The sequence below is a fragment of the Salmo salar genome, chromosome 13, assembly GCF_965601325.2.
Source record: "Salmo salar chromosome 13, fSalSal1, whole genome shotgun sequence".
Taxonomy (NCBI): Eukaryota; Metazoa; Chordata; class Actinopteri; order Salmoniformes; family Salmonidae; genus Salmo; species Salmo salar.
Window position 1 is genome coordinate 88,834,288 of NC_138303.1, and position 12,891 is coordinate 88,847,178.

Consider the following 12,891-nt stretch of genomic DNA (forward strand, 5'->3'; position numbering starts at 1 on the left):
ATTTAGCTTAACAATTTTATACAATTCTGCTGTTAGTCTAATGCATTGGGACTAGACCGTAGAAGTCCGACACTTAACAAAGTAGGATCATCTGTGAAAGAAAAGCGCTGATAGAGGGAGCAAGGTGATTTGGACTGTTGGGAAAGACACAGTGGAGAGACGATTTTGTCCAGGGATTAGATATACGCAGTCTACATAAAGGAGAAAGCTACCTGACCTGTGTGTTTACTAAAATCAATATAAATGATCACACCAACACAAGTACCATCTCTTCATTGTAATACATGAATATTCAAATTTTATTACAAAAAATAGTCACTACTTTACTGCTTGTGGCTGATTACAAAGAAATAGTAATTACAAAAAGCATATCATCCCTACCATTCTTATTCCCGCCTTATATTTTCAAAGAAACATGTTTTGCAGAAAATCACTTGGTGAGCAGAGTATGTAACTCTTCACCTTTATGAATCAAATCCTTTCTATCACATCCCTTTATTATGACCATCTGAAACAGTAGTTGCCCATCAGTTCCAGATAATACCACTCCTGACATTCCTCTCACAGTTTGCTCCTCTTCCTCCCCTCTGGCAGGCCTGGGTCCTGTAAGGAGATGAAGCTACCTAGCAGGGTAGGGAAGGCCCCTTCCCCATCTGACTTTCTGGATAAACTCATGGGAAGGACATCTGGGTATGACGCCCGCATTAGACCCAACTTCAAAGGTATAATGCAATACATTGTAGATGATACAACAATACATATACAGTTATACACATTATGATACAGTGCAGTAAAGCCTAAACAGGTGGCTGTAGTACAGTAGCTTTAAAGAATATATTTAAGATACAATTGGATATAAATCTGAAAGATTTCCACTTTCATATTATAATTATTATTTATTTTGATACTTGAAGCCGGAACTACTCAGAGCATTTGTTTTTGGTTAGAAAAGTGTCATTTTGCGTGTATGTTAACCCACAGACCTTGGGCTCTATTAAATCCGCGTCGCAGAAGTTCAGCCTTACAGTGTGATTGAAATGTAAAGGCAATATTCCCGCTTTAGCGGAGACTGCATTTACAGTATATGCTGCATATGTTAGCTCAATCGGAAATGACCTTAAAATGTTATCTCGGGATCTGAATGAATAGAGCCCCTAGTTCAGTCTGTTTCTCCACAGCCAGCGAAGCCAGCAGATTCCCTCTGACATAGTTCCTCTTTATTTCTCAAGGGTCAAATCTCATCATATATATTTTATATTTGCTGCACATCACTGAAATATGCCAGTGAATGCAATGCAAAGTAACTCCCTGCCGATTGTCTATAAATACACTAATTTAAGTAGAATCAATAAATTATACCCTCTTAGGAAATGAGATTATGAAATATTTATGATGTCAGTAGTTGAGAGATGCAATATACTAATGGGAGCATACTGGAAACGACAACCATTTTATCCTGTCTGTTTGTGATTACTCAATCTAATACAAGACAGCTTGCCACATTATAAACTGTGTAAACACATCCACCGCTGTGCAGTCAATCATCTCTAAAATGAAAGGCCACCACTTGCTCCCTACATCCCTACTCAAAACCTGCTCATCAAGCCTGCTTATGTTTCTCACCACCCTGATCAACAAGTCCCTGCTGACCGGAGAGGTACAGTACCATCAATCTTCAAAACAGCTGCAGTCACCCCCTTACTGAAGAAACCCAACTTTGACCAGCACATCCTTTCCAACTACAGGCCCATCTCCAACCTCCCCTTCCTATCAAAAGTACTGGAGAAAGTGGTTGCGAACCAGCTTCAATCGCATCTGTCATCTAATCAGTTGTAAAAGGTTTTCCAATCTGACTTCTGGCCCTTGCACGGCACCGAAACAGCTCTGATTAAAGTTACCAATGACCTGCTGATGGCTGCTGATTCTGGATCTCCTAGCATCCTCCTCCTCTTAGATCTCAGTGCTGCTTTTGACTCTGTACACCACATCATCCTCCTGTGGCATCTCAGCGAGCACACTGCTGTCTCTGGAACAGCTCTGAACTGGTTCTCCTCCTACCTCTTCCAATAGGTCATACCATCACTCTCCCAGCCAGATGCATAGAAATTCATCCACGCCTTCATCTTCTCTCAGAATGACTACGACAATGCGCTGTTTGGGGCCTCCCAGCTAAATCCCTACAGAGGCTCCAACTAATCCAGAACAGTGCTGCCAGGGTCCTGACCAGGACCAAGAAGTCAGACCATATCACCCCGACCCTGGTCCAACTCCACTGACTACCAGTCAACTACAGGATTGACTCAAAATGGTCATGCTTGTATTTAAAGCCCAGCGACCTCATCTCAATCAGCGAGCCACCTTGCACTCTCTGCTACAAGTCAATCCTACTGCTTCATGTCCTCAAGACACATCTCTGAACTATGGCGGACCGACACTTCTGGTCCCTTGCCCCTCGCCTATTGAATGCTCTCCCTGGCCATCTGAGAGCTGCACCATCACTCTGAACTTTTAAAACGGGCCTTAAAACCCACTTCTACAGACTGAATTTTTGATAGTCCTAGTCCCAATCTAAAATGTATTTAGCACCCAGCCCACTATTGCTATTTTACCTGCCTTGATTCTAAATGTATGTTGTTTTTATTGTATATATACAGTATCAAAAATAACTCTGTAATGAAAAGCTTTATACATATGTATTATTATTATTATTATACTGAACAAAAATATAAACGCAACAATTTCATTGAGTTACAATTCATATAAGGAAATCAGTCAATTGAAATAAAGTGATTAGCCCCTAATCGATGGATTTCACATGACTGGGCAGGGGGACAGCCATAGGTGGGCCTGGGAGGGCATAGGCCCATTCAATTGGGAGCCAGGCCCACCCACTGGGGGAGCCAGGCCCAGCCAATCAGAATGAGGTTTTCCCCACAAAAGGGCTTTATTAACGACAGAAATACTCCTCAGTTTCATCAGCTGTCTGAGTGGCTGGTCTCAGACGATCCCGCAGGTGAACAAGATGGATGTAGAGGTCCTGGGCTGGCGTGGTTACACGTGGTCTGCGGTTGTGAGGCCAGTTGGTCATACTGACAAATTCTCTAAAATGACATTGGAGGCGGCTTATGGTAGAGACATGAACATTCAATTCTCTGGCAACAACTCTGGTGGACATTCCTACAGTCAGCATACCAATTGCACGATCCCTTAAAACTTGAGATCTGTGGCATTGGGTTGTTGTTTATTTTTTACATTTTTACATTTACGTCATTTAGCAGACGCTCTTATCCAGAGCGACTTACAAATTGGTGCATTCACCTTATGATATCCAGTGGAACAACCACTTTACAATAGTACATCTATATATTTTTTTTGGGGGGGGGGGGGTTAGAAGGATTACTATATCCTATCCCAGGTATTCCTTAAAGAGGTGGGGTTTCAGGTGTCTATGGAAGGTGGTGATTGACTCCGCTGTCCTGGCGTCGTGAGGGAGCTTGTTCCACCATTGGGGTGCCAGAGCAGCGAACAGTTTTGACTGGGCTGAGCGGGAACTGTGCTTCTGCAGCGGTAGGGGGGCCAGCAGGCCAGAGGTGGATGAACGCAGTGCCCTTGTTTGGGAGTAGGGCCTGATCAGAGCCTGAAGGTACGGAGGTGCCGTTCCCCTCACAGCTCCGTAGGCAACCAGGTAAGCTAGTTGAGAACAAGTTCTCATTTACAACTGCGACCTGGCCAAGATAAAGCAAAGCAGTGCGACAAACAACAACACAGAGTTACGCATGGAATAAACAAGCGTACAGTCAATAACACAATAGAAAAAAAAGAAAGTCTATATACAGTGTGTGCAAATGGCGTGAGGAGGTAAGGCAATAAATAGGCCATAGTAGCGAAGTAATTACAATTTAGCAAATGAACACTGGAGTGATAGATGAGCAGATGGTGATGTGCAAGTAGAAATACTGGTGTGAAAAAGAGCAGAAAAGTAAATAAAAACAATATGGGGATGAGGTAGGTAGATTGGGTGGGCTATTTACAGATGGGCTATGTACAGCTGCAGCAATCGGTTAGCTGCTCAGATAGCTGATGTGAAGGAAATATAAGTCTCCAGCTTCAGCGATTTTTGCAATTCGTTCCAGTCATTGGCAGCAGAGAACTGGAAGTAAAGGCAGCCAAATGAGGTGTTGCTTTACCTAGCATAGACTTATAGATGACCTGGAGCCAGTGGGTCTGGTGACGAATATGTAGCGAGGGCCAGCCGACTAGAGCATACAGGTCGCAGTGGTGGGTGGTATAAGGGGCTTTGGTGACAAAACGGATGGCACTGTGATAGACTGCATCCAGTTTGCTGAGTAGAGTATTGGAAGCTATTTTGTAAATGACATCGCCAAAGTCGAGGATCGGTAGGATAGTCAGTTTTAGGTGGGTATGTTTGGCGGCGTGAGTGAAGGAGGCTTTGTTGCGAAATAGGAAGCCGATTCTAGATTTAAGTTTGGATTGGAGATGTTTAATATGAGTCTGGAAGGAGAGTTTACAGTCTAGCCAGACACCTAGGTATTTGTAGTTGTCCACATATTCTAAGTCAGAACTGTCCAGAGTAGTGATGCTAGTCGGGCGGGCGGGTGCGGGCAGCAAACGTTTGAAAAGCATGCATTTGGTTTTACTAGCGTTTAAGAGCAGTTGGAGGCCACGGAAGGAGAGTTCTATGGCATTGACGCTTGTTTGGAGGTTACAGTGTCCAAAGAAGGGCCAGATGTACAGTGGGGGAAAAAAGTATTTGATCCCCTGCTGATTTTGTACGTTTGCCCACTGATAAAGAAAGGATCAGTCTATCATTTTAATGGTAGGTTTATTTGAACAGTGAGAGACAGAATAACAACAAAAGAAATCCAGAAAAACGCATGTCAAAAATGTTATAAATTGATTTGCATTTTAATGAGGGAAATAAGTATTTGACCCCCTCTCAATCAGAAAGATTTCTGGCTCCCAGGTGTCTTTTATACAGGTAACGAGCTGAGATTAGGAGCACACTCTTAAAGGGAGTGCTCCTAACCGCAGCTTGTTACCTGTAAAAAAGACACCTGTCCACAGAAGCAATCAATCAATCAGATTCCAAACTCTCCACCATGGCCAAGACCAAAGAGCTCTCCAAGGATGTCAGGGACAAGATTGTAGACCTACACAAGGCTGGAATGGGCTACAGGACCATCACCAAGCAGCTTGGCGAGAAGGTGACAACATTTGGTGTGATTATTCGCAAATGGAAGAAACATAAAAGAACTGTCAATATCCCTCGGCCTGGGGCTCCATGCAAGATCTCACCTCGTGGGGTTGCAATGATCATTAGAACGGTGAGGAATCAGCCCAGAACTACACGGGAGGATCTTGTCAATGATCTCAAGGCAGCTGGGACCATAGTCACCAAGAAAACTATTGGTAACACACTACGCCGTGAAGGACTGAAATCCTGCAGCGCCCGCCAGGTCCCCCTGCTCAAGAATACATATACATGCCCGTCTGAAGTTTGCCAATGAACATCTGAATGATTCAGAGGACAACTGGTGAAAGTGTTGTGGTCAGATGAGACCAAAATGGAGCTCTTTGGCATCAACTCAACTTGCCGTGTTTGGAGGAGGAGGAATGCTGCCTATGACCCCAAGAACACCATCTCCACCGTCAAACATGGAGGTGGAAACATTATGCTTTGGGGGTGTTTTTCTGCTAAGGGGACAGGACAACTTCACCGCATCAAAGGGATGATGGATGGGGCCATGTACCGTCAAATCTTGGGTGAGAACCTCCTTCCCTCAGCCAGGGCATTGAAAATGGGTCATGGATGGGTATTCCAGCATGACAATGACCCAAAACACACGGCCAAGGCAACAAAGGAGTGGCTCAAGAAGAAGCACATTTAGGTCCTCGAGTGGCCTAGCCAGTCTCCAGACATTAATCCCATAGAAAATCTGTGGAGGGAGCTGAAGGTTCGAGTTGCCAAACGTCAGCCTCGAAACCTTAATGACTTGGAGAAGATCTGCAAAGAGGAGTGGGACAAAATCCCTCCTGAGATGTGTACAAACCTGGTGGCCAACTACAAGAAACGTCTGACCTCTGTGATTGCCAACAAGGGTTTTGCCACCAAGTACTAAGTCATGTTTTGCAGAGGGGTCAAATACTTATTTCCCTCATTAAAATGCAAATCATTTTATTACATTTTTGACATGCATTTTTCTGGATTTTTGTTTTGTTTTTCTGTCTCTCACTGTTCAAATAAACCTACCATTAAAATTATAGACTGATCATTTCTTTGTAAGTGGGCAAACGTACAAAATCAGCAGGGGATCAAATACTTTTCCCCCCCACTGTATACAGAATGGTGTCGTCTGCGTAGAGGTGGATCAGGGAATCACCCGCAGCAAGAGCGACATCGGATATATATATGTATATACATATACATACAGAGAAAAGAGTCGGTCCAAGAATTGAGCCCTGTGGTACCCCCATAGAGAATGCCAGAGGTCCAGACAACAGGCCCTCCAATTTGACACACTGAACTCTGTCTGAGAAGTAGTTGGTGAACCAGGCGAGGCAGTCATTTGAGAAACCAAGGCTGTTGAGTCTGCCGATAAGAATACGGTGATTGACAGAGTCGAAAGCCTTGGCCAGGTCGATGAAGACAGCTGCACAGTACTGTCTTTTATCGATGGCTGTTATGATTTCGTTTAGTACCTTGAGCGTGGTTGAGGTGCACCTGTGACCAGCTCGAAAACTGGATTGCACAGCGGAGAAGGTACGGTGGGATTCGAAATGGTCAGTGATCTGTTTCTAGTCTTCGAAAGCCAAGTTAATAAAGGCAGGGCAGGATGGATATAGGTCTATAACAGTTTGGGTCTAGAGTGTCACCCCCTTTGAAGAGGGGGGTGACCGCGGCAGCTTTCCAATCTTTAGGGATCTCGGACGATAAGAAAGAGAGGTTGAACAGATTGGTAATAGGGGTTGCAACAATGGTGGAGGATAATTTTAGAAAGAGAGGGTCCAGATTGTCTAGCCCAGCTGATTTGTACGGGTCCAGGTTTTGCAGCTCTTTCAGAACATCTGCTATCTGGATTTGGGTGAAGGAGAAGCTGGGGAGGCTTGGGCAAGTAACTGCGGGGGGTGCAGAGTTGTTGGCCGGGGTTGGGATAGCCAGGAGGAAAGCATGGCCAGCCGTAGAGAAACGCTTATTGAAATTCTCGATTATCGTGGATTTATCGGTGGTGACAGTGTTACCTAGCCTCAGTGCAGTGGGCAGCTGGGAGGAGGTGCTCTTATTCTCCATGGACTTTACAGTGTCCTAAAACTTTTTGGAGTTAGAGCTACAGGATGCAAATTTCTGTTTGAAAAAGCTAGCCTTTGCTTTCCTGACTGACTGCGTGTATTGGTTCCTGACTTCCCTGAAAAGTTGCATATCGCGGGGACTATTCGATGCTAGTGCAGTCCGCCACAGGTGGCCTTTTATTGTCCCCAGGTTCTTGATATGCCACACCTGTTATGTGGATTGGTTATCTTGGCAAATGAGAAATGTTCACTAACAGGGATGTAATCAAATTTGTGCACAAAATTTGTGCTTATGGAAAATGTCTGGGATCTTTTATTTCAGCTCATGAAACATGGGGCCAACACTTTACATGTTGCGTTTATATTTTTGTTCAGTATATACAGTAAAATAGTTCTTATTCCATTGTGTGCTGGAATACAATATTATCCCGTCATTAAATAGACCTGACAATGTTTTCAGATCCGTTTTTATTTGCCACAGATGCTCTGCCACAGATCTTTTCCTTGAAATATGAATAAATATGTATGAATGATGAACGAACATGTATTGTATGAGTAATGCATTTTACAGTACAGGCTAAGCAATGAAAAAATGGTCTCTTTCAGAAAATAGTATAGTGAAACACATGGAAATTATAATCCAGTATATATGAGTAGCTGTGTTTCTCATGGACTATTTTTCAGGTCCTCCTGTGAATGTCACCATCAACCTGTTCATCAACAGCTTTGGGTCCATCACAGAAACCACTATGGTGAGGGCTTTTTATCCTCATCCACCTTTCCTCCAAACAGCGGCTGTTCGCTCACTTTAATACACTGTCTCTTTTCTACTATAACGACCATAGGACTATCGGCTCAATGTATTTCTACGGCAACAATGGAATGACCCACGACTAGCCTATAAGGAGTACCCTGATGACTCTCTGGACCTGGATCCTTCCATGTTGGACTCCATCTGGAAACCTGACCTTTTCTTTGCCAATGAAAAAGGGGCAAACTTTCACGAAGTCACCACAGACAACAAACTGCTGCGGATATTCCAAAATGGGAATGTCCTCTACAGTATCAGGTGACCGGTGTCTCTAAAACAGTAGTGTCTCCTCATAATGATATATAAGAGTACAATTGTGTTATTTATAACATGTGATCACTAACAATAATTATCAACACTCAATTTGAAGCCAAAAGTAATATTAGTGTACATAGCTCCCCATGCCTGTCTTCTATTTACCCTCTCACTATGTGCTTCTGGTTCTGTGAGTCAGGTTAACTCTGATCCTGTCCTGCCCTATGGATCTGATGAACTTCCCTATGGACATTCAGACATGCTCTATGCAGCTGGAAAGCTGTGAGTTTTCTTTTACCTCTTTTTTTTTATCCATTCTTTGCACTCGGCTAGTTTCACTTCCTGGTGCCTCTTTTTCCCCATTCTCTACACTTGACTAGACAGGCTTTTGATGTTGACAACTTTATAAATAAACTTGCCTCTCCCTCTGTAGCGGGCTAGATCATGAATAAAAGAAACCCGTGTTCTCCCTTCTCCTCTGTGCTCTAGTTGGCTACACCATGAATGACCTGTGTTTCCAGTGGCTGGACATTGGCCCTGTGCAGGTGGCTGATGACCTAATGCTTCCTCAGTTTGTGTTGAAAGAGGAGAAAGACTTGGGCTACTGCACCAAACACTACAACACAGGTAGATTCTGGACTCTCAATGGAATGTTATTGCCACACTTTGCTTAATGACAATGTATTCATCTCTAACCATCTGGCATCTACTGGCAGGTAAATTCGCCTGCATCGAGGTAAAGTTCCACCTGGAGAGACAGATGGGTTACTACCTGATCCAGATGTACATCCCCAGCCTGCTAACCGTCATCCTCTCCTGGGTCTCCTTCTGGATCAACATGGATGCTGCCCCAGCTAGAGTGGGCCTTGGTATCACCACAGTGCTCACCATGACAACACAAAGCTCTGGGTCCAGGGCATCCTTGCCTAAGGTAAGAGAGGAAATGTTTGATCTTTTATTTTGCTCAGGTGTTCTAGCTGGACAATCTACATACATTCAATCAAAATTGATTTCAAAAGATTATTTAATTCAGAAAATGCCAGTTACCAGTTTTATACTTAATACTTTTATACAGTTACCAGTTTTATACTTTTATACCTATTCATCACAGGTTATTTCAGTTGTTTACCTGCATGTTGAAGTTCTAACACTTATTCATCTGTTTGTAGGTATCTTATGTGAAGGCCATTGATATCTGGATGGCTGTGTGTCTTCTTTTTGTGTTTGCTGCACTGCTGGAGTATGCCGCAGTAAACTTTGTCTCACGACAGCACAAAGAGTTCTTCAGACTGAGGAAAAAGATCAAAGAACAACAGCGGCAGAGAACTGTGAGTACAAGACCCTGTGCAGCCCACTCCCTCAGGCTGCTGTCACCTGCTATTCCCTCTATGCCCTGTTATGCAGCAGCAACACAGTTCACCTGGCTGTCGTATCATGCTGGGAGATCCACAGACCTGTTCTAAATTCAAGTCATTTTCTTCCTTCTTCTGGCTATAATTGCTCTACTCAACAGCTTGGCTTTCCATTTCACTTTGGACTTCAAAATAAACAAGTAACCCAAAAGAGTGATCAAAAAAAGAATTATCTGGAATTATTGAACTGACTTGTGGTAGTAGTTTGTCTGTAGCTCCACAGTTAGCCTTCCACTATATTATGAACATTTCCAATACTTTTCCCTGACACCTCCATCTAGATCAGTTCCAGGGACCAGGTAGCCTACTGTTTTACCTAAGTCTCATCTTATTTTGAGACCTTTACACATTCAGTTGGTATTTCTCAGACTCTGTTAACATACTTGAATGTCATCAGTAATGTGTCACTGCATGTTGTTTAGATTGAATCACAGTATTCCCGTATGCCTGCTAAACCTCCATGTTGCTCTGGCTCTATCAGCAGGGAAGTGGAAGTGGTGAGAGCAGCAAAGTGAAAGGTAACAGCGTGCCAGGCAACAACACCTGCCAGGGGACCTCGTCTGGCCCTCAGCAGTGCAGTGTCTGTGCCAGGGTAAAAACTCCTACTTTTCTCACATTGACTGGAGTCTAGTTTAATGGGGATATTCCACTGTTTGTCCACTTAGAAAAACAAAATGGTAGATCTCACAGTGATACGGTTGTCATCGCTATCTGTTTAATCTCTCATGTGAAATGTATTCATCACAAAATCCAAGTCCTTTTTTACTTTGCCACACTTGAATAATTATAATACTGTATGTGGCAAGAAATGTGGAGAAAATGTTGCAGGTTGAGGGTGACAGACATATTTGACCCTTTTCCTTTTGTTATTTCCTAGGAGCAGGAACTGGCAGAGCAGAGTCAGGCCTATTTCCTCCATAGTTATGGAGTAGCAGAAGATGCACCACCAGAGATGGATGCCCCAATCTTTCAGGCCTTACCTCCTGGGTCTCCACTGTATGACATCCGCAGGCAGTTTGTAGATCGGGCAAAAAGGATTGACACTATATCCAGGGCTGTGTTCCCTCTGAGTTTCCTCTGCTTCAATGTTTTCTATTGGCTCACCTACAAAGTGCTGCGGAATGAAGCCATCCGAGCTACTCTGTGACAAACCAACATCTGAGGAATGGATTATAGCACTAGAAACCAATACCGAGTTGAATCTAGTCTTCCACAGAACACTTTGAGACAATGTTAGAAATCCATCAGCTGTGCCAATGGATAAAGAACTGACTGCATGTCCATTCATTTTTTTATGAAAATAAGCAAACTTTGTCTCATCCTTAAGTTTTTTTTACAATTCCAATGGAACGCACTAATGGCATAATAGGCCTTCTTGCACTATGGATACTTTTAATGTCACCCCCATGGAGGGCACAAGTCCAGATACTGAAGCAGGACTGCATGGAAAAATATATATTTTTTGGTATTTCAGAATTGTATTTATTTTGTACTCTTGTGGATTGCCACATTACCGAATTGGCAAATCATAAACCCCTACAAATATATTGATTTCAACATATGGTACACTTTGTGATTGTACATTATTGGTACAGAAGTGAATGCTAGACATATTGAATTGTCTAGTTAGGCAATGTCCTTGATTATCATACTGTGTCAAGTATTGACTTTGTCATCCTCAATTAAAACAAATCAAAAAGCCAAATGAATGACTGCTGTTACCACTGTCTCAGTGATGCTCCTAAACTTGTGTCCATTCTGAAAGAAAACATACATAAGAGGGGAATGGAAGTTCAGGATACAGCTTTAGGAGTATTAAATCCACAGCTAATCCATTAGAAACACTGAATAATACATGGGGATTATCTAGTTTGTTTTCTGAGGAGTATTTAACAACTAGAACCTACATTCTGCTCACATTTGATAGTCAATTAGGGGGGGGAAGGCATCATCCAAACTTCACTACAGATCAAAATGAAATCACATTTTATTGGTCACATGGTTCGCGCTTCTAGTTCCGACCATGCAGTAATATCTAAATTTCACAACTACCTTTTACACAAAAGTGTAAAGGAATAAGAATATGTACATATATGGATGAACGGCATAGGCAAGATGCAGTAGATGGTATAGAGTACAGTATATACATATGACATGAGTAACGTAGGGTATGTAAACATATATATATATATGGATGGCAGAGGCAAGCTGCAGTAGATGGTATATACATATGAAATGAGTAACATAGGATATGTAACCATTATATAAAGTGGCATTGTTAAGTGACTAGTGATACATTTATTACATCCAATTTTTTATTATAAAAGTGGCTAGAGATTTTAGTCAGTATGTTGGCAGCAGCCACTCAATGTTAGTGATGGCTGTCTGATGGCCTTGAGATAGAAGCTGTTTTCCAGTCTCTCGGTCCCAGCTTTGATGCACCTGTACTGACCTCGCCTTCTGGATGATAGCGGGGTGAACAGGCAGTGGCTTGGGGGTTGTTGTCCTTGATATTTTTGGCCTTCCTGTGACATCGGGTGGTGTAGGTGTCCTGGAGGGCACGTAGTTTGCCCCCGGTGATGCGTTGTGCAGACCTCACTACCCTCTGGAGAGCCTTACGGTTGTGGGCGGAGCAGTTGCCATACCAGGCGGTGATACAGCCTGATAGGATGCCCTCGATTGTGCATCTGGAAAAGTTTGAGTGTTTCTGGTGACAAGCCAAATTTCTTCAGCCTCCTGAGGTTGAAGAGGCGCTGTTTTGCCTTCACCACACTGTGTGTGGGTGGACCATTTGTTTGTCCGTGATGTGTACGCCGAGGAACTTTCCACCTTCTCCACTGCGGTCCCGTCGATGTGGATAGAGGGCGTGCTCCCTCTGCTGTTTCCTGAAGTCCACGATCATCTCCTTTGTTTTGTTGACGTTGAGTGTGAGGTTGTTTTCCTAACACCACACTCCAAGGGCCCTCACCTCCTCCCTGTAGGCTGTCTCATCGTTGTCGGTAATCAAGCCTACCACTGTAGTGTCGTCTGCAAACTTGATGATTGAGTTGTAGGCATGCATGGCCACGCAGTCATGGGTGAACAGGGAGTACAGGAAAGGGCTGA

At 43.4% G+C, this 12,891-nt stretch overlaps 1 protein-coding gene across 3 annotated transcripts; it reads left to right on the forward strand.

Annotated features, from left to right (window-relative positions):
• Positions 1 to 558: 558 nt before the first annotated feature.
• Positions 559 to 11,482, forward strand: glra4b (glycine receptor, alpha 4b). 3 transcript variants are annotated; one of them, XM_082959710.1, is made up of 8 exons: positions 559 to 722; positions 7,993 to 8,060; positions 8,154 to 8,377; positions 8,574 to 8,656; positions 8,864 to 9,001; positions 9,091 to 9,305; positions 9,544 to 9,706; positions 10,680 to 11,482. In XM_082959710.1, exons 1-8 carry the CDS (start codon positions 614 to 616, stop codon positions 10,931 to 10,933), a joined length of 1,254 nt encoding a protein of 417 aa, XP_082815836.1. In that variant the 5' UTR covers positions 559 to 613; the 3' UTR covers positions 10,934 to 11,482. The 3 variants fall into 3 exon arrangements, with proteins under 3 accessions (XP_082815836.1, XP_082815835.1, XP_082815837.1); XM_082959709.1 differs by having other exon boundaries at positions 9,544 to 9,702; positions 10,664 to 11,482; XM_082959711.1 differs by having other exon boundaries at positions 9,544 to 9,702; positions 10,685 to 11,482.
• The last annotated feature ends 1,409 nt before the right edge of the window (positions 11,483 to 12,891 follow it).